This window comes from Sinocyclocheilus grahami, unplaced genomic scaffold, assembly GCF_001515645.1.
Source record: "Sinocyclocheilus grahami isolate Dianchi unplaced genomic scaffold, SAMN03320097.WGS_v1.1 scaffold848.1, whole genome shotgun sequence".
NCBI lineage: Eukaryota > Metazoa > Chordata > Actinopteri > Cypriniformes > Cyprinidae > Sinocyclocheilus > Sinocyclocheilus grahami.
In genome coordinates, this window is record NW_015506027.1 from 1,187,671 (window position 1) to 1,215,402 (window position 27,732).

Below are 27,732 nucleotides of genomic sequence, written 5' to 3' on the forward strand. Positions count from 1 at the left end.
TTTTTATGATGAAGTCAAGTAGCTTCGAAAGAGATGAGTTTTCAGCTGTCGCTTGAAAATTGTCAGGGATTCAGCATTCCGGATAGGGGTGGGAAGATCATTCCACCAGCAAGGAATGGTGAACGAGAATGTTCTGGAAAGTGATTTTGAGCCTCTCTGTGATGGTACCATGAGGTGTCACTCACTATAGCGGATCTCAGACTTCTGGAGCGGATGTAGATTTGTAGTAGTGAGTGGAAGTAGGCGGGTGCTATATGCAAGCATGAATGTCTTGAACTTGATGCGAGCCGCAAGGAGATAAAGAGAGGTGTAACATGGGCTCTTTTGGGCTCGTTGAAGTCCAGTCGTGCCGCTGCATTCTGAATCATTTGTAGAGGTTTGATTGCGCTTGATGGAAGTCCAGCCAGAAGAGCACTGCAGTAGTCCAGCCTAGAAATGATAAGGACCTGGACAAAAAGTTATGCAACATGCTCCGTTAGAAAGGGCCTGATCCAATGTTGTGTTGTGCAATGCAAACCTGCAAGATCGAGTAGTCTTTGCAATGTGGTCTTTGAAGGTCAGCTGGTCATCAAAGATTATACCAAGATTTCTGACCGAAGTTGATGGGGTAATTGTAGAAGAACCTAGCTGGATGGTGAAATCATGCTGTAGAGTTGGAGTGGCAGGGAAGACAAGAAGCTCAGTCTTTGCCAGGTTGAGCTGTAGGCGATGTTCTTTTATCCATGCTGAGATGTCCGCCAGGCAGTCTGAGATCCGTGCAGCTACCATTGGATCGTCTGGTTGAAATGAGAGATAGAGCTGTGTGTCATCAGCATAGCAATGGTAGGAGAAGCCATGTGCCTGTATGATGGGACCCAGTGATGTAGTGTATAATCATTGTGAAAGTGCTGTTTATGTAGTTATAGGGTTAATGCAGAGAGTAAAAGACCTGGTAGAGAGAAACGAGTTAGTTAGGGTGGTGCGCATGTGATACAGCTGTTCTGCGTTATAATTAAAGGTTAAGACACGGAGCGCCTTTTGTCTGTCATTCTTCAGACATTACTGTAAGTCAGACATATTTTGGTTTTCAAACTGTATTGTTTCATCAGTTAGTCACGTTAGCACTCGGCTAAGGTATCTACCATTATTGTTTTGTTACGTGTTTACAGTTTAGCAGCTAAACTTTAGCTGTGGGCAAGATTCGTTTGCATAAGTATTAAACAAAATGTTTTTATGTCATTATTTTAAGAACTGATTGGAGCACTATATTATTGTTTTATGTAAAGGTGCATGCTAGGGTTGCCAGGTTGTCACAACAAAACCCGCCCAATTGCTACTCAAAACTAGCCCAATCGTGTGACCCCAAATTACACCCCAAATTGCATTCTGGGGTGTAAAATACACGCTTTCAGTCGGGGTTCCCCTGGTTAATTCGCATTCCAGTGCCTAAATATGACGTTATTGGGGTCGCTACAACCCGCAACATCAAAAACAACCGCGGACTTGGCAACACAGATGGCAGCGCTCGCTAACTTGCTCAAGTGCTCCTCTTTGTGCCAATCACAACAGGCTTGGCCAGCTGACCAATCAGAGCAGAGTAGGCTTATAGAAGGGAGGGGTTTACAGACATTTCGCTCAGAACTGAATCGAACGAATCGTTTCGAAATCATGGACAAATGACTATGTATAATGTATAATGTATATTCTGGGAAAATTACAGTGTTTTCTGACCTTAAATGCATTTAAACCTGTTGTAGAGGGCTCCAACACAATATTAGGACACTGTAAAAACCATATGACCTGCTCTTTAACACAAACTAATGATATTCACTGCGTTAAAATACTTTGCACAAGATCATTAGTTCATGTTGTATATGCAGGCAATGAGCTTGCTGCTTTACATTTAAACGGCTAGTTAGCATTTATTCAGCATTTCGCAGCGTGCTTTCAAAATTCCTCTGAAACCCTCTACCTTCCCCAGCTCCACCTGTATAGATCTGCTCTGGGTTATTATATGCTATTTGCGCAGCAACAGTATGTCTTACGTAAATACTCACTCAGTTCATCAGTACTCACATTATCATATCCATACCACGCTAAAATCTGCTAGTAATATGTATGCTAATAAGCAACTAGTTGTGTAATAGTGTTCCCTAATTTAAACCCAATGGTTTTCCCATGTATTTAGTCCTGAATAAACTTCAACATGATAATATGGCCTTCAATTAATGAACACCTACCATGGTCAACAAAATCTCTGTCAACACAGTTAGTGGGCAACTAGACATTGGTTTTCATGTAAACTGACAGAGGAGTATAAATGGAGGTCAATATGTAAATTATTTTAGACAATTATATAACATGACATCCCTTTTTGTGAATTATAATTATTTTATTTCTTTAGTTCTACTAACTTAAATTATTTAGGGTCTACCTGTGATTTGAGAACCACTGCACTAAAAGTAACAGGAATGGAAAGCAAAATATCTAGACAGATAAATACAGTTGACAGGAGAATGATCTGGTAATGTGTGATAAGTTACTCAAAATAGTGCAGTGTGCACAAAATAAACAACAGTAAAATGTCTTTAAATGTGTACAGGGCCACAAGCATTTGTCTTGTAGAAAGTGCTAGATTTAATATGCAAGTCTCAAAGACACTCAAAGTGTCAACACAACATAAGCCCATGATGGGGCCCGATCTAAATCCAATGTAACTCTGGAAATTTAACAGTGCACGAGCAAGCAGTAGACAACTGTACTATTTTTAAAAACCAAATACATGTATACATTTGAATTTAGGAAACATGCATGCTTGGTTTGATATTCATTCTACTTTAGGCATGTTTCCAGATTGCTTAGACTATCCACAGAGCGAACAAAATGTTAACTGGAGTGAGAAATGTTTGGACATCCCTGACGTTCTAAAGCTATTGGAAATGAAGGGGACACTGAAAATGGTGGAGAAGTATAAAAATTTTAAAAGTAAGTGAGCTGTTTCCATAACTAGAGCAGCATTTCTATATTCCACTGGGACGAAGAAATCCTTGAAAAACATCATCCTCCCTGAGCAGCTCTGTTCTTCAAAGAACTCTGGCTCATTGAAACTGCCTTCAGGGGCAAGTTCCTCAAAATGTTAGATATTCTATTACATCAGCCAGTACCTTGGTATAACTTTAAAGACCATGGGATTTCTAACTGGGCTTCGGGGGGAATTTTGAAAATAAAGACTCCACAAAATGAATATTAACAGTAAGAAATAATAATAAAAAATAAATAAATTAATTTAAAAAATCTGTATGTAGTTTTGAGAGAAAAACTTTTTTAGTGCAAACCCTGAAATACAATGCCATGGATACATTGTGAAAGTGTCCAGACATAACAACTAGTCGTCGGCATCAGGTATCTAATCATAAACTAAACTGAAATAAATAGTGGTTGGCCCATTAAATATACATGCACTTTGTACAGATGAAACTTTCACATGCTGTGTTTAGCTTCAGTATTTAATGATGCAGTTAAAATGTTTAACAAATTGCAACTAGCGTATGCATCTGGCAACTTAACCATGGACAAAACATTTATTATGCAATACATATGCAAATAACATTGTTAAAGTGTTGTAAAGTTGTGGTCACAATAGTGAAATTTCACAGCCAAAAAAAGTCAGTTGTCAGTTACCAATACTGCAGTGATGTATGAAGCACAGCTGACAGCGGTCGCTTTCAAACCAAGCAGCTTCTGTTGGTCAACATGGGTGAATCTGTGTGACCAACTCGTGGCATCTTTTGCCCTCACGCAAAATTCCTTATTGGCTGGATTCCTATTGAAATGACTGCATTTTGCCAGTGAGAATTCTCCAAATCATGGTAAATGTGACCAAAACTTAAAGGGATAGTTCATCCCAAAATGAAAATATTGTCATCATTTACTTATGTTGCTCCAAACCTGTATGCTTTCTTCTGTTGAACAAGAATGTTGATAACCAAACATTTAGCCAATGGCTTCAATAGTATTTTTTCCCATACTATAGAAGTCAATGGCTACCATCAACTGTTTGGTTACCATTCTTCAAAAAGAAACTTACACAGGAAGGGTGAGTAAATGATGACAGAATTTTCATTTTTTGGTGAACTGTCCCTTTAAGGTGAATAGAGTGCTGCAGGAGTGATGCATTTTTTTGTAGGCCAAAACCCTGTTAAGCAGAAGCAAAGCAAGCTCTGCATCCGTTTTCAAGTAGGCCTAAATTCATCACTTTCCTCAGCAATCCTCACCGTGGGAAGCCAGGAAACACGCACACTTCGGACACCATTGACAGGTACGGTGAGTCTGAAAAGGGGAAAGTGCGAGAAAACAGGCTCGCCAACAGTATGGCCTTGTGAGGACAAATTCGGAGCGCAGACTAGCTCAGCGTTGATAATGGGCCGAGAACACACACTGAATCTCAAGTTTCCTGAGAGTTGGTGAAATACATGTCAGTTTGTTCTTATCAATCAGATTGTACTTACAATGCATATCAAGAGCTAAAAAAAGCCATTACTAAACTCAATTTGAAAATTCCAGAGGCTTGATGAGATGCCAAGACCTGGACGAGGCTGCCGTAAGATTAACAAAGACTCATTAAAATGTCTTGATTTGTTTGAACTGTAATACAGGTATTTGAACAACTACGTTGTGTGTGTGTCATTTCTGGCTAAATTAAAGATCTAGCTCTTCACCAACCTCGCTTTGAATTCACACACAAACTCGCACACTCCCCTCATAAAGAGGTTATATCCTCACAAAAACAACAAAAATCTGATTCTTATTTAACAAAATAAGCATTAGCTTATCCTCATGCAGTGTTGCCTTTAAAGAAATTTGGTTTAAATATGAGCTCTACTTAAAAGGGATGAGATGCAGTATATTTGTCATTTATAGTATAGATGTACCTAAACATTGTTGAATGCCCCTGTGTATGCATTTTACACAGATGATTATTTATTCAAATACACTCCAGTGTCTATATACTAGTTGAAGATCAAGCAGGCAAAAATGCTACGTCTACTTTCAAAAAACTGTTTCTCAAAAAAGCCTCAGGTATGCCAAAATGTCCGTTTATACAGTACATACACTTTTACACACATCTGCACTAAATGGATATAGACATGTATCAGTGTGTGTGATTTCATAGGGCCCGATACTGCACACCTGTACTCGTGATTACAGTACTGAGCCACTGCAATGGAGCAGCTCTAATGTGGTATTAACTTAAGTATAAAGTACCATAGAGCAAAAGAAGAAGAAGAAGAAGAATAGTGAAAGAAACGAAAGCTTCTAGAATACATTTTAATGGACATACTTAAGTGTGAAAATAACTGAAGGAAGTATCTATTTACTAAATGAACTAAGCCAACTCAGATACATATTCTTTTAGTTTCTGTACCAAGTATGTTTACCTGTAAACCAGTAAAATACAGGTATCGGTACACAGAAAGTACAAAAAAAAATAAAAGTATCGGTATCGGTCAGTTCTGGAAAAAGTGGTATTGGTGCATAAAATAATATAATACCATATATGCGTGACTAATATTCATGCAACTCTAGTGTTGCTGTCATTAAAGGTATAGTTCAGACAAAAATGGAATTTTTGTCATATTTTACTCACCCTCATAATATTCCAAAACTTTATGACTGTCTTTGTTATGTGGAACATAAAATAAGCTATTCTGAGAATTGTATTTGTGTGTTTTGTCTATACAGTGGAAGTTAAAGTTAACCAAAACTGTTTAGCTACCAACATTCTTCAATATATCTTCTTTTGAGTTTTTGATTTTTGGGTAAAGCAAAAGAAGAATAAAAAACAACATATGCGCTTCATTTTTCACTAGTGGTCTCAGACCTTTCTCACAGATGGCTTTTTACCATTTTCCACATGCTCCTCTTCGCCTACGCTCCCTTCTGGTGTTGTCCTTTCATATCCATCCTCAGGCAGCGGTAAAGATCCCAGTCTGGGTCCAGAGGAACTCTTGCTGCTTGGGGTCTCAGAGTCCTCCACTCCACTATCATAGCAGCCTTGATCAGGAGCCTGACTCACCACAGAAAATGTCACTCTTCTGAGGGGCTGCGGAGAGACATGGTATTAAAACATGATAGGTGACAGTAGGTATTACATCAGTGAAGATTATCTGTATATGACCTTTGTTTGATCTGATTTCACAATGATCTCTCTTAGACAGACAGACAGACAGACAGACAGACAGACAGACAGACAGACAGACAGATAGATAGATAGATAGATAGATAGATAGATAGATAGATAGATAGATAGATAGATAGATAGATAGATAGATAGATAGATAGATAGATAGATAGATAGATAGATACAAAAATTTAAATAAAAATTCAGATATAAAAAAAATCTAAAATGACTAAAACTTGAAAAATATTAAGATTAAAAACTCAAAACTACAATAGTATCTCAATTATACTAAATTGACACTTAAACTTTAGTTAAGGCTCTGGTACACTCAAAATTGAAGAATGAACAGGTGTGACAGAATCAAGTTATAATGAAAATTAACTTGTCATGTGTATATCAGGGCCCCAAGCTGCAGTTTTAACCCTGCAACCATAGTATCAAGTTTTGCATTGGAAAGCACCACTCACATTTTCTTCAGAAAATATAAAAATATAGTTTTTAACAAATTTAATAAGAAACAACACCTTTTATTACACCCCATGGAAAACTTTATGGCATGTGTTTTATGGCTTCATCTATAGGTGTGTCTCCATCTCCCCAACCTAATCTCACACTAGCAAATCAGCACATTCAAAGTCTCAAACAAAACCATAAAATCCCATTGAGGCTGCCCAAAACCGAAAGGAGAAATGAACGGAAAGTCTAGCCATCCAAACGAGTCCCACATTGTCCCTTCAGTGTCTACTGGAGCAATGACTGACAGCTGTTAGGAGAACTGCCTTATGAGAAGCACATTTATATGCTCCGGTGTCTGCCTTAATCAAGACAATGTGAACAGAGAGAGAACGGGAGCGAGAGAGCGTGTTAAATGAACAGAGTAATTAACTGATGGTTTCATTTTTCACTGGGGGGAAGTGGAATCGTAACAGAGAGGAGAGAGGGTGATGAATCAGACTTTATGGGTGTCAGGTGTCAAATGTAGCAAGCGACAAATGAACATTAATAGAACAAATCATCTGTTTTGTCTGCGAGACGATGCCTGACATGGTTCTGACACTTGAGAGGTTTTGCGGGATGGCAAGTCTGATCTGGAAACTGTTTTTTTTTTTATATAAAATAGTCATGAGTGGAGAATCAAAATGTAAGAGGGTACTCCACAACAAAAACATACCGCAAGCATCACAACTCAAATCCATCTCCCCAGTTTAAAATATGAATTATTCTTTTCTACCATCATGAAACGTCCGGATTTGAAATAGGGAGCATTATGACGTCATGATTCTCCTTAACATACGTCATCGTCGTATGTAATCAAGGAGGTGTGTTCTGAACAATACTGCTGTTAGATTAAGATGTCGAGTAAGACAGTAAAACTTAGACATTGTTCTGTCAGTGGATGTAAACTACACCTCCAAAATCTTTGCCTAGACTTCATAAAGATCTGAGCATTAGAAATTCATGGCATTTCTGGCATAGAAATGCCATGTATTTCTAATGCATTTTTAATGACGTGCCCGAGTGACTGAAACATTTTTGTTTGTTCTTCATATTTCACAATGGGCTGTTTTTGTGAATTATTCTAATTATGCTTTACACAATACCTTTTATTGAAAGAAACGGAAGTGCCAAGCATTTTGTCCTTGGAGGCAACGTAGGTAAGTACATTTATATTTAATCTCGCATTGTGTTTGTAATAAATGTCAGTGTTTAAGACTCCAAGTGTATCATTGTTTGAGTGTTGCTAATAATACTGTTATATACCTGGACCATAAATACTTGCTTGAATTGAATATTTCTAGTTTATTTTACCATTGCTATATTAACCCTTCACACAATGTGTAGCTAGTGTTTTACTGCTGTCATCTTTTAATTTCTTATGCCTCGCGTTTAAACACACGGCTCTATCACAGCACTTTCCATCTTGAGAATCAAACACAACATGCAGTAAAGGAGAGCATATATACGGCATGATGAAATTAGCCAATCATAGCAATGGGCGTTTACTTCCGATTCTGCAAGAGGTAACGCCCCTGAAAATTATGTGTTTCACAGAATGAAAATGAGGAAAAATTATAATTTTATCTTTGGTGCAACAAATTGGCAAACTTTATAAATTAACCTTCAGAAAAATCTGAAAAATCTGAAAAATCTGAAACTGCATTTCATGACCCCTTTAAAAAATGACCACACATACTGTACATTACATTCTTCTTTTTATTCCTTAAGTATTCAATATAAAGTATCATTTTTAAATGATTCTATGTTGTATCTGGAGCATAATGCGTGATAATTTGATGCTAATGCTTACAGTCATTCCTAGAAGTTCTTTGAATCTTTAATATGGTCTTTGTACGTTCCACTGTTGTGCACTTTTCTCTGTGTGCATCTCTGGAGGCACATAAAGAGACGCACACACACACTCTACTCAGCTTTATGTTGAGACAATCAATGCAGTGCCCTTGACCCTTGCTGGAAGTCTCAGTGGAACGCTGTTTTATTGACCCATAATTCCCCACCATCGTTTACTAACTCCACTCCACCCTGAAAATTATGTGTTTCACAGAATGAAAATGAGGAAAAATTATAATTTTATCTTTGGTGCAACAAATTGGCAAACTTTATAAATTAACCTTCAGAAAAATCAGAAAAATCTGAAACTGCATTTCATGACCCCTTTAAAAAATGACCACACATACTGTACATTACATTCTTCTTTTTATTCCTTAAGTATTCAATATAAAGTATCATTTTTAAATGATTCTATGTTGTATCTGGAGCATAATGCGTGATAATTTGATGTTAATGCTTACAGTCATTCCTAGAAGTTCTTTGAATCTTTAATATGGTCTTTGTACGTTCCACTGTTGTGCACTTTTCTCTGTGTGCATCTCTGGAGGCACATAAAGAGACGCACACACACACTCTACTCAGCTTTATGTTGAGACAATCAATGCAGTGCCCTTGACCCTTGCTGGAAGTCTCAGTGGAACGCTGTTTTATTGACCCATAATTCCCCACCATCGTTTACTAACTCCACTCCTCACATTTCTCGGAAATTCTGCCTTTCAATTAAGACTGGGGATTTCCTCAGGTCTAACTCATACATCGAGCGCAGCTCTCCTGGACGCTAGAGAGACAAAACATTGTGCAGTTACAGATACATTATATAATTGGTTTCTCAACTGGTGCGTAGTGACCCAGAAATGGGTTGCAGGTCTGATTATAAACAGCAGGGGAAAACAATCATGAATGGAAATTAAAAAATGCAACTAACCATTTAATCATATTCAGTCGGTATAGAATAATAAACAGCCTTATGAACTTTCACTGGTGACATCAGCATTTATTTTTATACTTTTTGCAGCTACTATTATCTGAAGCGACTTACACTGCATTTAAGGTATACTTTTTTCAGCTCATGCATTCCCTGGGAATTGAACCCATTACCTCTGTAGGACCCTATGAAATCCTTTTTTTTTTCAATACTAGTACGCTATGAAAGGCATTTTATTTCTAAACCATGCTCTGCTGTTTGAGCTACAGGAATACATTTTTTTAATTAGTTCTACCAATAAAAAACTCTACTATATACAGTATTTTGGCCCAAAATCACCATAATTCAACGAAACCCATTGCTTTCTATGAGAACTGTACACTGACTCATTTGACTGTATGAGGGTGGGACTAGAGGCTCAATAACATGGGTGGGAATATAAGCCTGTTTGCTGCATTGTCTTATCGACACAGTGGAACCAATCAGATTACGGCGGATTTCATGTTGAATTGCCAAGCACTGCTGGCTTATGTTTGCCACTGTATACCGATTACCCAAGCCCGCATTTACACTAACGGCTTCATTTGATTTGTTTGATGAAGATTGATTAACTTCATATTTAAGAACGATAGTAACGATAGAGAAAGTAGCTCATGAAGAACATTTCAGAACATTGAAGAGCATCATTTTATCCACACAACTGCCTGAAGGGTTTCTAGAAACCCACTGAATTGAGTTTCACCTACTCACTTTTGAGGTTTCATAAGTAATGCAGCTATACAATAGGTTGGTCCAAATAAGCTGCACAGAATCAATTTTAGTTGAATATTTAGCTTCTTTGGCTGAGAAACAGTGTAATTAGCCCTATTATGAGTGTGAGAAAGCAGCTAAAGGTTTGTCTCAAGGTTTGTCGCAGTTTCCCTGACAGATAGCGAGCCATTGTTCTAAGTAGTTATCATTAAGCTTAGTTTAAGAGTGATTCTCACTGTCATTGTGTATTATCTATTGAGCAACACTTTCAATTAAAGCCTTGCTAACCTGTGGATGAAGGTCTCTTATAAGAAGGGGGGAAAAATCACAAATGAGATCTCTTTAATATCTTTGTTTCTCTTAAGTGAGTTTAAATGGTGAATAAATGGAGCTGTTACTTAAGTCTCTTGCTTCTATGATGCTCCCCCCCCCCCTGAGAAAAAGGCTACTGTAATCCCAAGTGTGTCTCTTCTAGAATTTCAGAAAAGGAAAGTAAATAGATTTCAACAATAACTCATATAAGATATTATATTCTTCCAAGGCCAAATAAGTGCTAGTCAAAAATTGTCTAATTTTATGTCTCTTTATGAAAAAAAAATACACTATTCTTTAAAAAATTGAAGTCGTGAGATTTAATAATAATAATAATAATAATAATAATATTTAGCAAAGATGCATCACATTGTTCAAAAGTGAGATTAACAATATTACATGAATGCTGTTCTTTTGAAATTTTTATTCAACAAAGAATCCTGGAAAAAAATTATCACAGCTTCCACAGAAATATATTAATATATATATAATATTAATATTTAATATATTATATAATAAATGTTTCTTGAGCACCAAATCAGCATATTAGAATGATTTCTGAAGGAGCATGTGACACTAAAGATTGAAGTAATGGCTGCTGAAAATTCTGCTTTGCATCACAAGATTAAATTCCATTTTAAAATATATTAAAATAGAAAATATTTGTTTTAAATTGTAATAATATTTCAACTTAAAAATATTTTTAAAAATACATTTAAAAAAATCTTTCCAACCCTAAATCTTTGAATGGTAATGTACATCTGAAACAAATCTTATACTCCAGTGAAGAAGAACATAGAACTTCATTATCTTCTGTACCATAAAACTTTTGAGTAAACATATGAATAAAATGTTCCACTGGGCTCTTTAATAAGCTGCACCTGTATATCATGTTACACTGCTATCTATGAAAAATAGAATGTTTTACAGTATACTAATTTATATATAATTAGAGTATATAATTTGAGTTTTTGTAGCACACATGCTATTCCATATTGTCGCAATATGATGGGGCATAATGTGTGCGTGGGAGACAGAAACTGAGAGTGCGTCAGTCACAGAGGTTAAGCTTTTGGCTTTGTGGTTGTTTGTGTTTGTGAGAAGAGTTTGGCAAAAGACACAGAGGTTTGGCTGTGTGAATGTGTGTGAAAAGCAGACTCTGGCTAAAGTCACAAAGGTTGGGATTTTGAATGTTTGTGTGTGTGTGTTCTTGGGTCTTGGCTGGGGTCCAGTCAGTGCACCAGCAGCAGAAACAGAGCTGATAGAATATTAATGGACTTTGACGGCAAACATTAAAAACCAACCCTTTAATCTGACACAGGCCATTTCCTTTCCCTTTCCAGCATGACATCCAACTGTGGCTGTGTATGTTTACTGATGTGACTGTCTGTTAAACCAGGTGTGCATCACCACCTGCCTGCCTTTGTGTGTGTGTGCGCGTGTGTGTGTGTGTCCACATCTACAGTGGTGTGCATGCACATCTAACAATCTTGTTTGTGAGGTTTCAGACCTGAGTGTGTGTATGTGTGTCTGCTTTCCGCAGTCATCAACATAATTAGAGAGAAACACTCTTACCTGACGGCTCAAAGGAAATTAACGAGGCCTGATTAATTAGTGCTTAGCCTCTCCTCTGCGTTCCATGACTCTGCATATTGAAAGGGCATGCCGCATACAATGAATAATTCAGGCGAGCTGATTTGGATATGGATCTATAGTGTGTTCCAACTAAGTACATTCAATTATTGACATCATTCAAACAGCACAGAAGAGACCCCCAGGCCTCTGCCATTAACAGTAAAATCAGTTTTATACACGATTAGTGTGCACAAACTATCCTGCATATTCCATTGCATTTTTGTCCGAATTATAATTTTTATCTTCTATTAAAATTATTTTCTAGTCTATTCTGTCCTCTCTCATCTAGGGAGCAAAAGTTTTCAACAAAATCTCAGATTTACCCAGATAAAAGTTTTAACATGAAGTCTTCAGAGATTTCAATGTAAACATTTCTCATCAAATTCTTCCAAAATAGAGACCTAAAAGGGTAACCCTGTCATGTTTCATAAGAGAATCAATGGCGTGATGCATCTCTACTCATGATATTTTGTTCATTGTTGAATCATTCTCATTCATGTAGAGTCATTCTGACTCTCCCTTATGAATCACACGCCTGCTTTATCTCCCCTCAAAGAATGATTCTTGAATAAGCAAGTGACATTCAAGTGTGGGTTGTAAAGGAGTATCATATAATAACAATCATACAATAATATCATTGGTTGGACATATGAGAATGAGGCTCAAAGCGATTCTAAACGGTGCAACCCAGGGTCATTAAAAAAAATCTCACGATGCAAAATGATATCACATTGCTTTTGTACTAAACCCTAAACCCTAAAAGTGTTAGCAAAAGCAAAAGCAAAAATTAATATGATAAAAATGCATTTGCTGAAGCATCCATGCCATTTTAGATTGCTTCTCCAAGTCTTTGAACTTTTTTCTTGTGACTCGTGTTTCACAGGCTCTTACGAGAGCAAGTACAGTGCTGTACAAGGTGAGCTACCAAGCAAGTTTATTATGTCAGAAAAGTCATACATATGTAGCTGGTTATGTGATGCAATTAGTTTACAAACAATGCACTATGGTAAAAGTGTTTTGAGGTCATAACATAGTATTCTTAAAGGAACCACACAAAAATGTCTTTATTAGATGACAATTTACTCCTGTAATAATACTTTGTTGTTGTTTTACTGGCACTAGTGGTTATTTCAGCTGGAAAGTGAAGTGATTTTTTTGTGCAAGTACGTATTTGGCAAAAGAATTATGTAGAGACAAGGTTTTTTCCCAATGTGCCTATGTTGAAATGGTTTAAAGGGGTCATATAATGCGATTTCAAGTTTTCCTTTCTCTTTGGAGCGTTACAAGCTGTTAGACCCTATAATAGTAAACCCTTAAAGTTGCAAAGACTAATGTCTCAAACCCAAAGAGATATTCTTTATAAAAGTTAAGAATGGTCCACGCCCTCCTAAAACGCCTCGTTTAAACATGCCCCCACATGTCTACATCACGATGTGGGAATATTTGCATATCACCGCCCAAATGTTCACGCAAAGAAAAAAGGCGTAACCTGATCCTGGGAGAGTAGACTACAATGCCGGCTGTTCTGACTCACAGTCTGTATGTACATTTTCAGATTTAAAGAATTTGCCACTGATGATTCAAACGTGAGTTTTGAGCAGTGTAGAGTAGCGCTTGTTGTTTGTCATTTCTCCGATCACAAATGCAGACATGGTTTTATGTTTACGCGGCGCGATGCAACGCAACATGTAAAAAAACAGTATAAGTCATTATAATCCGTAATTATGTCCCCATTGGATGCTACAAATGCCTTGTTTATAATGTGTTTTTGAACCTTAAACCGCATAAACACGTTTCATTACACCAAATGCACAAAATAATTTTCTTTTTAGCAACATAATATGACCCCTTTAAATCTTGTTAGTCTACGAAAAGAACCGGGGCATCTAAATTTGCCAAAAGCTTTGTAGACTTGTTTTAGTCATTTTTTAAAATCAAATATGTTGTGCTAATTATTCAATGACTCACTCACTCCTAATGCACAAAAGTACATGCACTTGTCGCCACCTACTGCTAATGTATTGCACCTGCTAATGTATTCACCTATGTAATAGCATCTCATGCTGAAGGGACAGCTAAACAAATCAATGAAAGAATCAGAATGAATCTTTCTTTGAAAATTGCTCCTAAAGATGTATTTTATGTTTAGTGGAAGGAAGAAAGTCTTAGGGGTTCAGAACAGGGGTTTCTTTTGTCCTGAGCTATGAAAGAGCCGCCTGTAGGCAATAAAGTTTTCTTCTGGAATAGCAGTACTTGCCCAAAAAGCAGCAATAGACTACACAAGTATTTACAAATGTGGGGCTTAAAGGCATTAAAGAAGGATGTAAAATTGCACTCACACAGAGAGACAATTTGCCATTGTTGGTTTACTTTAGTTTAGTATTCAATCAAATGCCTGTCCTGTGGAAAACAATTTCACTCGCCTGTGTGTAACCACAGCAAACACTGACAGTTATTAATACAAGCAGGTGGCAAACTGACAAGCGTAAGTTTGTGTAGGACGGAGATAGACAGACAGACGCACACATTATTTACAATTTCCTGTACATCTCTTGCTCAATGACATGAGAAGGATAAGTGAACGTGTGCACCGGACTGGCATTTCTGCGGTGGGATAAAGGTCACAGAGATGCGTATGTGTTCTGCAATAGCGTGACAGATACTCCCGATGATCATCCTGCACCACGGCTCACTCTGACTGCAGCATTTCACACTAACACTCCCCCCCCACTCTTTCTTTCGGCTCTCTTCCTTCTCCCTTGTTTCTCCTCTTTATCCGTAACTCTCGTCCCTTTTTCTTCCTTCAATTCCCTTGCTGTTTCAAACTCGATCGTTCATTCAGCCCACCTTGAATTCTCTCATCTTTCTCTGTATATCTCCCATCCTCTCTCTCTTTCTCTTTCTTCCTCTCTCTCAGCTCCAGGTGATTTACAGGGCTCCTCAGCAGTATCTGAGTATCAGCACTGAGTCTGTGTGAGGAATAATAATCACCATGCAGTGAAAGAGGCACTGCAGAGAGAGAGAGAGAGACGGAGAGAGAGTGAGAAAGCGAGAGGTGGAGAGTGTGTCGTGAGAAGAGCAGAGAGCAAACAGAGGTAAGAAGTGGTTGCGCTAGAATACACACACACACTCCCACACAGACACACACAGATATACAAGGGTGGATTAGCGCACATTAACTGTTGCAGTAGGGTCATCAACTGACTGCAATACAAAGTCACGGAAGAAGACGGGCACCAGTGCCCCTTAGTGGACAAAATCAAGCACTGTCAATTTCTCAAGCATGCTGTGAATGGAATGACATCAGTGCTTTCCTACACACTCTTTAATAATAATATTGTGCCTCAGGTCTGCCATATATTTTGATATTTGTGAGATTTATACTATTTTTAAAACTTGTTTTTGACATTTTTATTGATAGTCTAGAGGGGACAGGCTAAGGAGCAGAAAAGGGATAGGGATTGAAGGCTTGAGAAATTACATGAGCAGAATTTGAAATCTTGGATCATGCGCACTCTGGGATTATACATTATACTTCTTAAGAAATTTAAAAAGAAAGAGTTTCAAGATTCCAAATATGCCATGATGTCAGTATAGTATTTGCATAATGACTCATTAGTCTATCCTTTCTCACACTGACAGCATTTACACTGACAGTAATCAATACAAATTATTTGTATTTATTTTAAATGCAACCATTATAAAATGCAATATAATAATAATAATAATCAAAAGTAAAGACATTTATAATAAGATTGCAAAAGATTTCTTTCACATGAATGATGCTCTTTTGAACTTTCCATTCAACCAAGAATCCTAAAAAAAAATGTCTACAATGTGTTTTTTTTTTTCATCTTGAAAAAATTGAGCAACTTGTTTCAATAGCATACTTAGAATAATTTCTAACGGATCATGTTACATTGAAGACTGGATTAATGACTGCTGAAAATTCAGCTTGGGCATCACAGGAAAAAAAAACATTAAAAAATAAGTGTATATTTAAGTGTTTATACACACACACACACACACACACACACACACACACACAGGTTTGTTTTTATGGTTTATGGGGACACTCCATGGGCGTAATGGTTTTTATACTGTACAAACCGTATTTTCTATTGCCCTACACCAACCCTACCCCTAAACCTACCCATTACAGGAAACTTTCTGCATTTTTAGATTTAAAAAAAAAACTCATTCTGAATTATTTACAAACCTTTTGAATTATGGGGACACTGAAAATGTCCTCATAAATCACCTTCTCGTTGTAATACCTGTCATACCGATGTTATTATACAAATTTGTGTACTCATAAACCACATAAACATGCACACACACACACACACACACAATTTCCTAGAGTAACATTGCTTACTGCCTTTCCCACTGGCTCTTATATATACTCATCACATTTTATGTTATATATCACATTTTAAATTTTAGTTTTTGTTTAAGGCTTTTATACACATTGTGTGACCTTACAGTGAGTTTTCCCCATTGTAATTAGTTTAATGAAGCCAGACATCTGACTTCAGTCAAAGCGCCACAGCTGAGTCAAAGTCAAACAAGTGTAAGCACTTAATTCCTAGAGGAACCAAAGTGCATCGTCAGAAGCAAAGCTGTTTAACCAACCACGGGGCGTTTGGGACAGATTAAGCTCTTGAGAGGAGGGCAAACTAATCCATACGTGATTGGGCTTTGACTGAATGAAAGATAATGATTAGGTGCATGTTTGACAGACGTCTCTTGTCTTCCTGGTTCGTTTCGCTGAGAACAATGCTCACTTAATGAGGGTGTCCTGATGTTAGCAAGCACTGTATGTGTGTGGAGGTGATATTTATGGCTTTTCCCTCATCATCGTCTCAGACTTCCACATAAAAGTCTCCATTGTGCTTTACGAAGTAAACAGGATGCTTCAGCTACAGCCTTGCCTTCATATGTATGTGTTGTGCATATGAATTTCACATGTGTGTGTCTGGGTATATATCTATGGTGAGACAGAGAAATTTAATGAATACCCACTTGTGACAAAAAGCTACACCCACACACACACATGCACACACACACCGTCCCTTATTGTCCATTTTATACTGACCAGCAATCAAACAAAGCAGTTCTGTTACAGACACCACAAAAAAATACATAGTGAAGTGAGTAAGGATGTCTTGCAATGTGTGTATAATGAGCTGTATAAGTATGTCCCGTGTCGGATGACTTATTTTCACATGCAGATGAGCTCATGCTATGTAAGACGGCATTTTTAATCAGTTATGCTACATGCAGCTTTGCCAACGAACATATGCACAAGCAGTCCTGGCTCTGTTTCCTGTCAGAAACTTGTCACTGAGGTGACATTCGGTGAGATGAAAATACGTAATCATGCGATTTTCACAGTCTCTGAACGCAAAACAATAAATTCGTACACACCTACACTCAGCGGCCCAGACAGCGAACACACCCCTGTGACACACATAAATTTAAACAGAATGTCTCACGACATGCTGCGGTTGCTGTGACAATAGCCTCAGTGTGTGTATGCGTGTGACACAGAGGGGCGTTATTAGGCAGAGCACACTACACTCTTTCAGTCCGCCCCCCATTCTCAGCTCCTCTCAGACGCAATCGCTCATCTCTGTGAAGCCTTCATCATCTAGGTTCATCTCATGACGTCCACTGTGAGAATAGGCCCTTTCTGTGACAAAGGCATAATTAACATCCAGTGTCGGGGAGTAGCTTACTAAAAGTAGTGAACATCCGTCAACCTCCGTGCTTCCGAATGACAGTATTTCTGTTGTTTTCAAAACCGTTTTGCAGTTGCGAGTGAGTTTTCAACAAGTAAAGGTGTAATATACAAAGCGGCAAACAATTTGAGGTACTAATCAAACATTGTGGGTTAAATATCTTATATGAAGCATTTAAAAAAAAACTTTCAGTGAATCAATTCACCTGAATGGTTCAATTCAATGCACCGGTTCAATCAAATTATTCAGATTGATTTGCGTCCATGCAGCTTTTTTGTTCACTAGCCATCTAACAAAGTAAATTTAATACAGAGTTCTGGCATGAAACTCTAGATGGCGCAGTCCGATAGGTCTAACTCAATCTGACCTAATGACATTATTATCACTTGGCACTGATGATTGGTTCTCTCCTGTATCGGTAGCCAATGAGCTCGCTGCTCAACATTCAAATATATGACTAGTGCTTGCTGTAGCAGTTGCAGCTTGCTTCAGAAACCCCCCACCTTCCCCAGCTCCACCTGTATAGATCTGCTACGAGGTGATTCATGTATGCTATATGGGGGTTATTTCATGTATGTTATATTTGCAGAAGCAATATTTCTTACATGCTCACAGCAGCATGTTGTGGATGCATTGGCAGTAGCAAGTCTCGGTACTTGCTCTGCCGCAGCAGCAGCAGTAGTGTAGCAGATCTATTCTGCCAAGACCAAATTAACATTGTCATGTACATTACCATGCCAATCCCTCCGAGAGTTGTCATGACAGAAATATGTTTAGCATTTTTTTTTCTCGAAACAACAGATGAACAGATGTCTGTGTGACAATTTCTCATTCATTCATTCATTCATTGTCATATATAAAATTGCATTTTAATATTTATCGTAATAATTTATCAATAAAATGTCTTGTTAAATGTCATTTGGTCATTAGGATTTTATAGTTTTATTAATGGCATCAAATGGAAGGGATTTATTTGTTTTCATGGCAATTTCTTTTTATTTTCTAGCCATATAAAATTAAAATATAATATTTATAACAATATTTTTTTACAAATAAAATATTATTTTGTTAAATGTCACTGATGGCAACTACATTTTTAATATAAAGTCTGTTGTTTTCTGCTAATCTGTTGTTTTATGAAATTTAGTGTAAATGAATGGAATTTAGTGTAAATAGCGTAAATATATGAAGTGTAAATGCTGACCATCATTGTAAAAATAAAATAAAATAAACTACACAAAATAAAATACATATGTAAAAAGAAGTATCTAACTACTAGCATAGCTCAACAATGTCAAAATACTGTCCAGCTCTCCATTCCCTCTGCTACTTTTTTTCCCCCGCTGGCATTTTAGGCCATAAAATATTCAGACCATTAAATGCAAACATTAAATCACTCTGCACTTTAATAAATACCAATCCAGTGGAATAACGACCAGCATAAACCATCATAAAGACACCTGACAATATTAGGCCCCGCTCTTTAAAGACCAGGTTGTTGTAAACATCCATTTCACGAGTTCCTGTTCATTTTATACTCGAGTGTGATGAATGTAAACTGGTTTGGTTTACTGTCCACAATGAGGGGGCTTGAGCCCACCCCCACCTTCCGGACATATTTAATTATAGAAATTAAGGTGGAGTCAGGGTGGTGGAGGGATGCCAGGAGAACTATCAAAGGAGTGAGGTAAGCAGCTGTGTATATATCCTTCGTGGCATGATTAGCAGAATTAGATGAACAAGCTCCTCCTGAACATCCGTTTGGAACTCGGTTATGATGTCTCGTGTATCTATTACATACTGTATATATACAGATGTCAATTATTTATTATTTTTCAACAGTTTACTGAGAGAGAAAGAGGACAGATGACCTAAAATGATGAGGGGAACAGAATCGGGACACAACCCCAGATTCGAACCCTCATTTCTCACCACAGATCAATGTTTCTGACCACTAGCCTGCGGCTCAAACAAATGTCAAATGTTATGTGGAATATCATACTATACGCTTTATCAGATCCGAACATAACTGATGGCTTACAGGGCTCCTAAGGGAGATTATTGTTTATGTTTTCTTATGAAATACTAAAACTGTCACAACCACTGTATTTTAAGGAATGCTGATATAACCTGAGATCAGGTCAGCGATTGTGGCCTGATGGAAACAAAATGTGATACTACAAAAAGCTAAAAAGGATAGTTCACCCCAAAAAAATTGAAGTTTGGTCATTATTTACTCACCCGCATGCTGTTTTAAGCCTGTATCACTAACCCTAAAAGCTTAGAACAGAGCAAAGTGGGGGGAAAACTGTTTATAGTCCTGCCTCTGGAAATACACAACATATGAGAAGAAAAAATCAATCCATTTAGCAACAATAAACAACTGCAGCCCACAACTCAGCACTAACAATCAGTGGCGGCTCGTCGGGGGAGGCACAGCTTCCCAAAAATGTTAAGGTGAAAATGGCAGGAGGACAATTTAATGTTAATAAAATTCACAATTTATTTCAGTTCATGTTTCAGAATGTGTATTTTTTGTTTGTAATTTCACAGATATAATACCATAACATTTTACTGAAGTTGTTGGAAAGCGCTGCTTTTCTATCGCGAATGTGCCGAATCTGCTGATGTAATTACAACCGCTAGGTGTTAGTTCACCCCAAAAAAATTGAAGTTTGGTCATTATTTACTCACCCGCATGCTGTTTTAAGCCTGTATCACTAACCCTAAAAGCTTAGAACAGAGCAAAGTGGGGGGAAAAACTGTTTATAGTCCTGCCTCTGGAAATACACAACATATGAGAAGAAAAAATCAATCCATTTAGCAACAATAAACAACTGCAGCCCACAACTCAGCACTAACAATCAGTGGCGGCTCGTCGGGGGAGGCACAGCTTCCCAAAAATGTTAAGGTGAAAATGGCAGGAGGACAATTTAATGTTAATAAAATTCACAATTTATTTCAGTTCATGTTTCAGAATGTGTATTTTTTGTTTGTAATTTCACAGATATAATACCATAACATTTTACTGAAGTTGTTGGAAAGCGCTGCTTTTCTATCGCGAATGTGCCGAATCTGCTGATGTAATTACAACCGCTAGGTGACAGAGAAGGGGAGGCCGGGGGAGAGCTGAGCTCTCGTGCCTCTGTTGGTAAAAAAATTGCCAATCAGCATCGAGTGTTCACTTTCAGCGCTGAGGAGTGTTGAGAAAAGAAACCTCGTAGAGGAGGCTAGCCTCCCTTCTGGTATATCAACCAATCATCATAGAGACGTAAATTACGTGATATTAGCTTTAACGTCTCCCGCTGTGCTGATAATGTACCAAGTACTTATGAGTAGCGATATTGAATATTTGATCACCAACAGATTTACCAAGCTGTCATTCAAACAGTATACAAATTAAAAAATAAAGGGAGAACACACCTAAGCTGGATACAGGCTAACGTTACAACAGTTGGCTCTTTTAACACAGACTTTTAAGAAGGAATGGATGTTTGTGTCAAGTGAAATGCCAGGTAAGTGAAATTAAATTATCTTGCTGTATGTGTGTCGTTTTCTTTAAGTTTTCTGACTAAAGCAACAAAAAAGCCATTTTAATGTGGTTAAGCAAATAATAATAATAATAATAATGATCCCCAGACCAATACAATTAGTGTGCCTCCTCTATTTTACAACCCATGAGCCGCCACAGCTAACAATGTGTGTGTGTGTGTGTGTGTGTGTGTGTGTGTGAGAGAGAGAGAGAGAGAGAGCGAGAGAAACGCCCAATATATTTTAGAAGAAACTGAATAAAAATCTTTGGATGCTTAATTGCATGTTAATTGGAATTAAATGAAATTTAGTGATTATTTGACCCGCTTAAGTAGGACTTAAAGGGTTCCCCTTCAGGAACTCGAGCTGCGTCGAGTCGCTTTGGGAACGCCCTTGCGTGACCGCGTTCTGAAGCACGTGTCAAATCCGTCCAATGGAGCAGCGAGACGTCACGAGCAGGGTGACGTAAGCACCAGAAAGCATAAAAGCACATCCGGCCGGGCGCAAACCAGCTTCTGCTCTTCAGTAGCGCTCTGTGTATGTGTCTGTCTATTTACTGTTGTCTGTCCGCACAAGCACTCATATATATATAAAACAATGAGAAAGTCTATGGCGAGCGAACGGCATTACAAAAGCTGTGTTTCTCCCTGCCCACGATATCTGGCGGCAGGGGATATGTGTGTCGTTTGTTTAGGCGCAAAGCATGCACGGTCAGCTTTCGAGCAGCTGATTGTCATCACTGCGAGCTCTCGCTGCGCACGCTCCGCTCTCGCCTGGCTGCGTTTGATGACAGCGGCCAGGCTCGCGATCCCGCTGGCAGCGGTCCCGCTGTTGCCGAGGCACGGCGCAGACTGTTGTCGTGGGGATCGCGGGTGGATTTAGCGGAGGGATCCGAGACGGGCTCGTCCTTTTCTCGGTCCTCACCCGCTAGATCCGCGGCTCTCTCTCTCCATCCCCCCCCCCCACGCGAGAGAGAAAGAGCCAGACGCTTCATCTATCTTACTCCGAGGAGGTGGATGTGACGAGTGTCGAGACAGAGGAGACTGTGGACTCGCCACCACAGTCCCTCGCGTATGACGTGTGATTTGTGATTATGGGGGGTGATTCGCGCCAAAAATAAAATATTGTTTGGCCAGCCTAGAAACAGGACGCTCGTCCTAAAAATAATTAGACGAGCATGTTCTGAATCCAGATCACAGCCTTCACGACGGGGGCCTTCCGTTTTCCCGATCTCCATGCTGAGTGCCAAGATCGTGGGAGAAACCGTACTCATCCCGTATTACAGCCCCACAGTCTCGAATTATTCAAAGAACATCGTGGGGCTGAATGATAAGGTATATGGGGCGATGCCAGTACCCCAAAATTAAAATTCTGTAATAATTTACTCACTTGCAAGTTGTTCCAAACCTTTTATGCCAAAATATGCTTTAATGTAATTCCTATTCAACACATCTGTAATGATGAATTTACAATTTAGGACATTTACATTATATTAACTTTAAATGTACTATTGAATTACACATTACAAGTGATATTTTTGTAAATATTTCAGTCAACACTTAAATGTAATTATTGAAAGCACACAAAAAAGATTATTAAAAGATATTTAAGTATGTAATTTGACTATAACAAGGTGAACCTTTAAACGTGCATTAAATGCATTATGGCAATTATAAAACGGTCTCTTATGTACACTTACACACAAGTAAGGGTTAAGGCTTTAATATATTTTCTGTAAGTACAATTTTTTTTTAAAGTATACTATCAGGATTTAAAGTATACTACAAGTGCACATTCAATACAATTAAGCACACTTCTTTTTCACAAGAATGATCAGATAAAACAGCCAAACAGGAAGGTTTGAAGTTGACAACCATCAATTAAAATTCTGAACCAAAACAAATGCAAATGCAAAAATTCACTTTGACATTTCCTCTTGTTTGCTTATTTGATCATATCAGTTAATCAGGCATTTCCACTGTGCAAGCTGTGAAATACTGTGCATTTGTCTCTTCTCATAAGCTGCGTTCACTCGTCAGCAAGCGCACAAACACATACAGCAACTGTGACATCTCAGCGGGAGTTGTCTGACCGTGTCGTGCGACTGAAGCCCGAGCCACAGCTTGAACGTGTTTGTGTGTGCATAGATATCAGACATTTTCTTTCTTCCTAGCTGCTTTTCCAGCACAAACGTTTTTAAAATCCCTTCTATGTTGTGAGAACCCTGAAGAACTACTGTGTGAAAGCTGAACTTCAAAAAAAAGCCTCTCCATCTCACGTTCAGCTTTTCCCTTAGCAAAGTGTTTCCTCTAAATTACAAAGAAAACGAAGCACTTACGGCCCACATAGTTGACAGTCTAACTTATGTTCAGTGAGTCTCCCAACACGAATGCTCCACACACACACACACACACACACACAATCTCTTCTCATTGCTGCGTTTCCAAAACGTCCTTCTCAGGTCTGTCTTCTTAGATGCATTGCCCCTTTTATCCAACCAATTAGGCGTCAGCATTTCATCTCCCAGGAAACGTGTTTGTGGCTTTAATTGGCCATTTGATTTGCATCGCTTTGATTTAATTCTAACCGAGTGAAGAGTTTTATTTTCGCCCAGGCGGCTGTTGTTTCCCCCGGGGCCGGTGCCACGTGTGAGTGTGTGTGCGGGTTGTGTTCATGGGTGTTTATGGGTGTTGCTGTACGTGTGTGCATCATAAAGCAGACCGTAAAGTATGTGTGTGTGTGCGCGCGATCCAGATTGAGGAGGGTGTCGGATTTAGATTCAGGGTTAGAAAGTGTGTTGCCTCGGTTGCTTTACTTTCAAACATTTTTAGCATTCTTTGAAGCGTGGTGGGTGTTGTTCTGAACACTGTTACACTTGGGCAGTGTGAGGAAAGCATCATGCCTTATCTCTGTGGACTTCCTGTGGACGTGTACAGGCAGGTGTAAGGGATCACACATACAAACACTAACGCGCACACACACACACACACACACACACACACACAGAGGAACAGGCCCACAGGCCCTGGCTTGCCCACACACTCATTTTCCACCAGTGGGATGAGACGTAGGGGGGCGGACGACTGTATAGTGGTGTATCCAAGGAGAACGACAAGTAGTTTTTCTTCTACATGAAAAGCGCCTTTGCAGCAGAAGCACAGAAGAGCAAAAGATTATATCTATAGGGCTCCTATAGTGTGTCTTAAATGGTAAAATATTCAAATAACCAAACGAAACAAAATAAATAAAGCAAGTAAAAAATACGCTCTGTGGTTTTATGCATAATAATGTCACAGTAGTATATCTGGCCGCTTCGAAGACTATAATTCACAATCCCCATGACTCACGGAAGTGCTGCATCCAGCCATTATTCTTCCACATCATCATCACGCTGTTCACACATGGACTGCATACAATGCCATAAATGTGAGGAAATCAATAAAACAAGCTTATTTTATTTGATTGACACTTGCTGCACATACATGAACAAATCCCTCGGTTGGACATGTTTCTGTGTAAATGGGCAGTTAGGAATTAGTGAGCCAATGTAGTGATCTGGTTCGCAGGCCTAACAATGTGATGAAAGGAGGACAGAAAATCTCATCTCTCTGTTTTTATCTTTTTCCCTTCCTGAGCTTTCTTTCAGCAAGAAAAAGTTGAGCCAAGGTATAATCCCTAATTACAGTCTTATAATTAAGTGTGCAAGTCCAAACAGACTAAAATGCTAATTAAAGACTGTGCCCTTTATTCTTTGTTATGCATACTGATATATAGTGCATATGGAGTGTCAATGTGCTCTCATTACACTCTAAAAAATGATTTTTTCCAACCGCTGGGCTGAGACTGTTGGCTTGTTTCTTTTCCAGTGTTGGATAGTTTTTGTGTTACCCAGTCGTTAGGTTAGTGCAGTGGCATAGCGTACGGGCACGCAGGGCATGCACTGTGGGGGGCCCCCGTAATAACCTCCCCATGCTGAGTTGCATCGTATCATGTGTCGACAATAGCCAGATATTTTCAAAAGCATCAAATACTGGCAATATTAAGAGGATTTGGCATTTCCAATTAATACAGTCCTGTTGCATTCTTCTTCTTCTTAGGCCTATTATTATTATTAGGATACTTTTATTATTAAATTACAATTAATTTGCCCTGCCCTATTAATTTGCCATTCATAGCGCATCATGCAATAAAACATTAGGCTATTAGCTTGCTCCTCATTAAAAAGGTTTTTAAAAAGGTTTTTTAAAACAGATCTATTAATTTATACAATGAATTACAGGACTATAATTAAAATGATTAAAACTACAGTCATCAATGCAAATTAAGAGCAGCTTTATTTCATACACGGATTTTGAAAAACAACCTGTTTAATGTGAAATATGTTTTTTTCTCATGTTTTTCACTATACGGGCCACATGAGAAATATTAAGGGAATAATTTAAGACAGCTATAAACCATTATCAGCATATGTTGAAGTAGATTTGTCTCTTGTCGTCTCTGAAAGAATATGCACTGTTAATGCAGTGGCAGATGGCAAAAACGCCGTCAGTTTTTACTCTTTAACACACCGAGGTTAAGACACCGGCATAACTCTTGTGCAAAGTTTGCACGTTGCATGTGGGAAATCAATTGGTTCGCCTTCACGGTTTAAAACAGATATTTCCAATATTGCAATGTAACCCCCAACCCCCAACAATCTTCAGTGAAATATTGGTTTGTATATGTTTTATTTAATCTATAAAGCCTTTACTGTGCTGTAAATAACTTTTCACATACAGGGACGAGATGTCAGTCAGCTAAATGCATCAGCAACGATCATTTTGTTTGATGGAAATGCCTTTTGCCTGATTTTCTTCATTATAAAACTGAATTTAAGTTATTTTGATGTTAAAATATGTTCTCTAATCTCAGTACTCTTTGTTTAGGGGCAGGTTATGGAGTCAGTCATGGCATCTTTCAGCTATGGGTGAAACGCAAGGTGGTGGTTCATCCAAATAAATTAAATTTGTTTTATATTTTTGTACATGGGTATTCTTGCTTATTAATAAATGTTCACCTTTTGATTTTTACTGTTGCCTCTAGTAATTCTGTGTGTGATTTCTAATTCCCAACCCATTTTAAGTAATTTTTAAACAATAACTGAGTTAAATATAACAACCCGGCATTTTGGGTCAACCAGCTGGGTCAAAATAGCCAGAATGTATGTGTTCTGTCCAATATTTAACCGGCGCTGGATTGCCAAATAAACCAGAAATGGTTGTTTGTTTTTTTTACCCTGAATTTTTTTTTTTAGAGTGTAGTGCTTGTACTGTATGTAATATGCTGTTCTAGCACACAAATAATGTAGACAAAGTTGGGACAACTTCTGTAGGGACAATTTCAGAGATACAAATCTTTATGAAAATCATATATATGGATATATAATAAATAACTAAAGTTTTAACAAAGACACAATTATTTAATAAAGTTATGTAATGCACTGACCTAATGTCACGAGTCGCTACTGTGAGGAGCACTGACACCTAATTTGTCATCATAGCTGTTTAAAATTAAGAATACTTGAAAGCATACATACAAACCAATATATACTCATTAAGTCATTGTTCAAAATGGCAAATTACTTTTTTTTAAGATGACCTAAGTTTTATAAAAAATCTTATATGGAAGTCATTTTTAAAAATAATAATAATGATCATTTAATGAATGTGCACTCATTTAATGAGTGTTAATGACGGAGTCAATTAATCATTTATTTAATAAAACGTATTTATTCAAATGCACAATTCATGCAAGAATGAAAAAAGTGTCTTTATGCGTGTTATTGAATCACTCATTTAACTGACTGAAAAAAATATTGTAATTCTATAACTCATAAAGACAGTCACTTGTTTTGTTTCTTTGCCAACAAACACTTTTTGTCATTCAACGTTGTTGAATAAATCAGACTTCTTAAAAAAAAAACAGATTCATTTATCAACAAAAAAAAGTAACTGCCTTTGTGAGTGACTTACTGACACCTTAATTTAACCCCTTTGTTCAAAAATGTATTTGTTTAAATTATAAATATTTGTAAGTAAAAACATTTCAATAAAATGTTGACACATCTGCAATGTTTTAATCTTTCAACCGGCAATCTTATTTTTTTCTTTTTTTAATGAAGGTCTGCAATACTACGCATGGTAAATTAAATTTTATTCTGTTTACTAGTTAATCACAGATATTTTGAAGAAACAAAAATTGTAATTTCTATTGCAATATATGCCTATATATATATATATATATATATATATATATATATATATATATATATATATATATATATATAT

The 27,732-nt window shown here is 37.7% G+C and overlaps 2 protein-coding genes across 2 annotated transcripts in view; both read right to left on the bottom strand.

Annotated features, from left to right (window-relative positions):
- Positions 1–5,632, bottom strand: part of LOC107562920 (heparan-alpha-glucosaminide N-acetyltransferase-like) — an 18,567-nt gene extending 12,935 nt beyond the window's left edge. The window contains exon 1 of the mRNA XM_016247671.1: positions 5,627–5,632. Within this exon, the coding sequence (XP_016103157.1) occupies positions 5,627–5,632 (6 nt within the window). The remainder of the gene's footprint in view (positions 1–5,626) is intronic.
- A 222-nt stretch (positions 5,633–5,854) lies between these two features.
- Positions 5,855–27,732, bottom strand: part of pcdh7a (protocadherin 7a) — a 32,809-nt gene continuing 10,931 nt past the window's right edge. The window contains exon 3 of the mRNA XM_016247672.1: positions 5,855–6,082. Within this exon, the coding sequence (XP_016103158.1) occupies positions 5,855–6,082 (228 nt within the window). The remainder of the gene's footprint in view (positions 6,083–27,732) is intronic.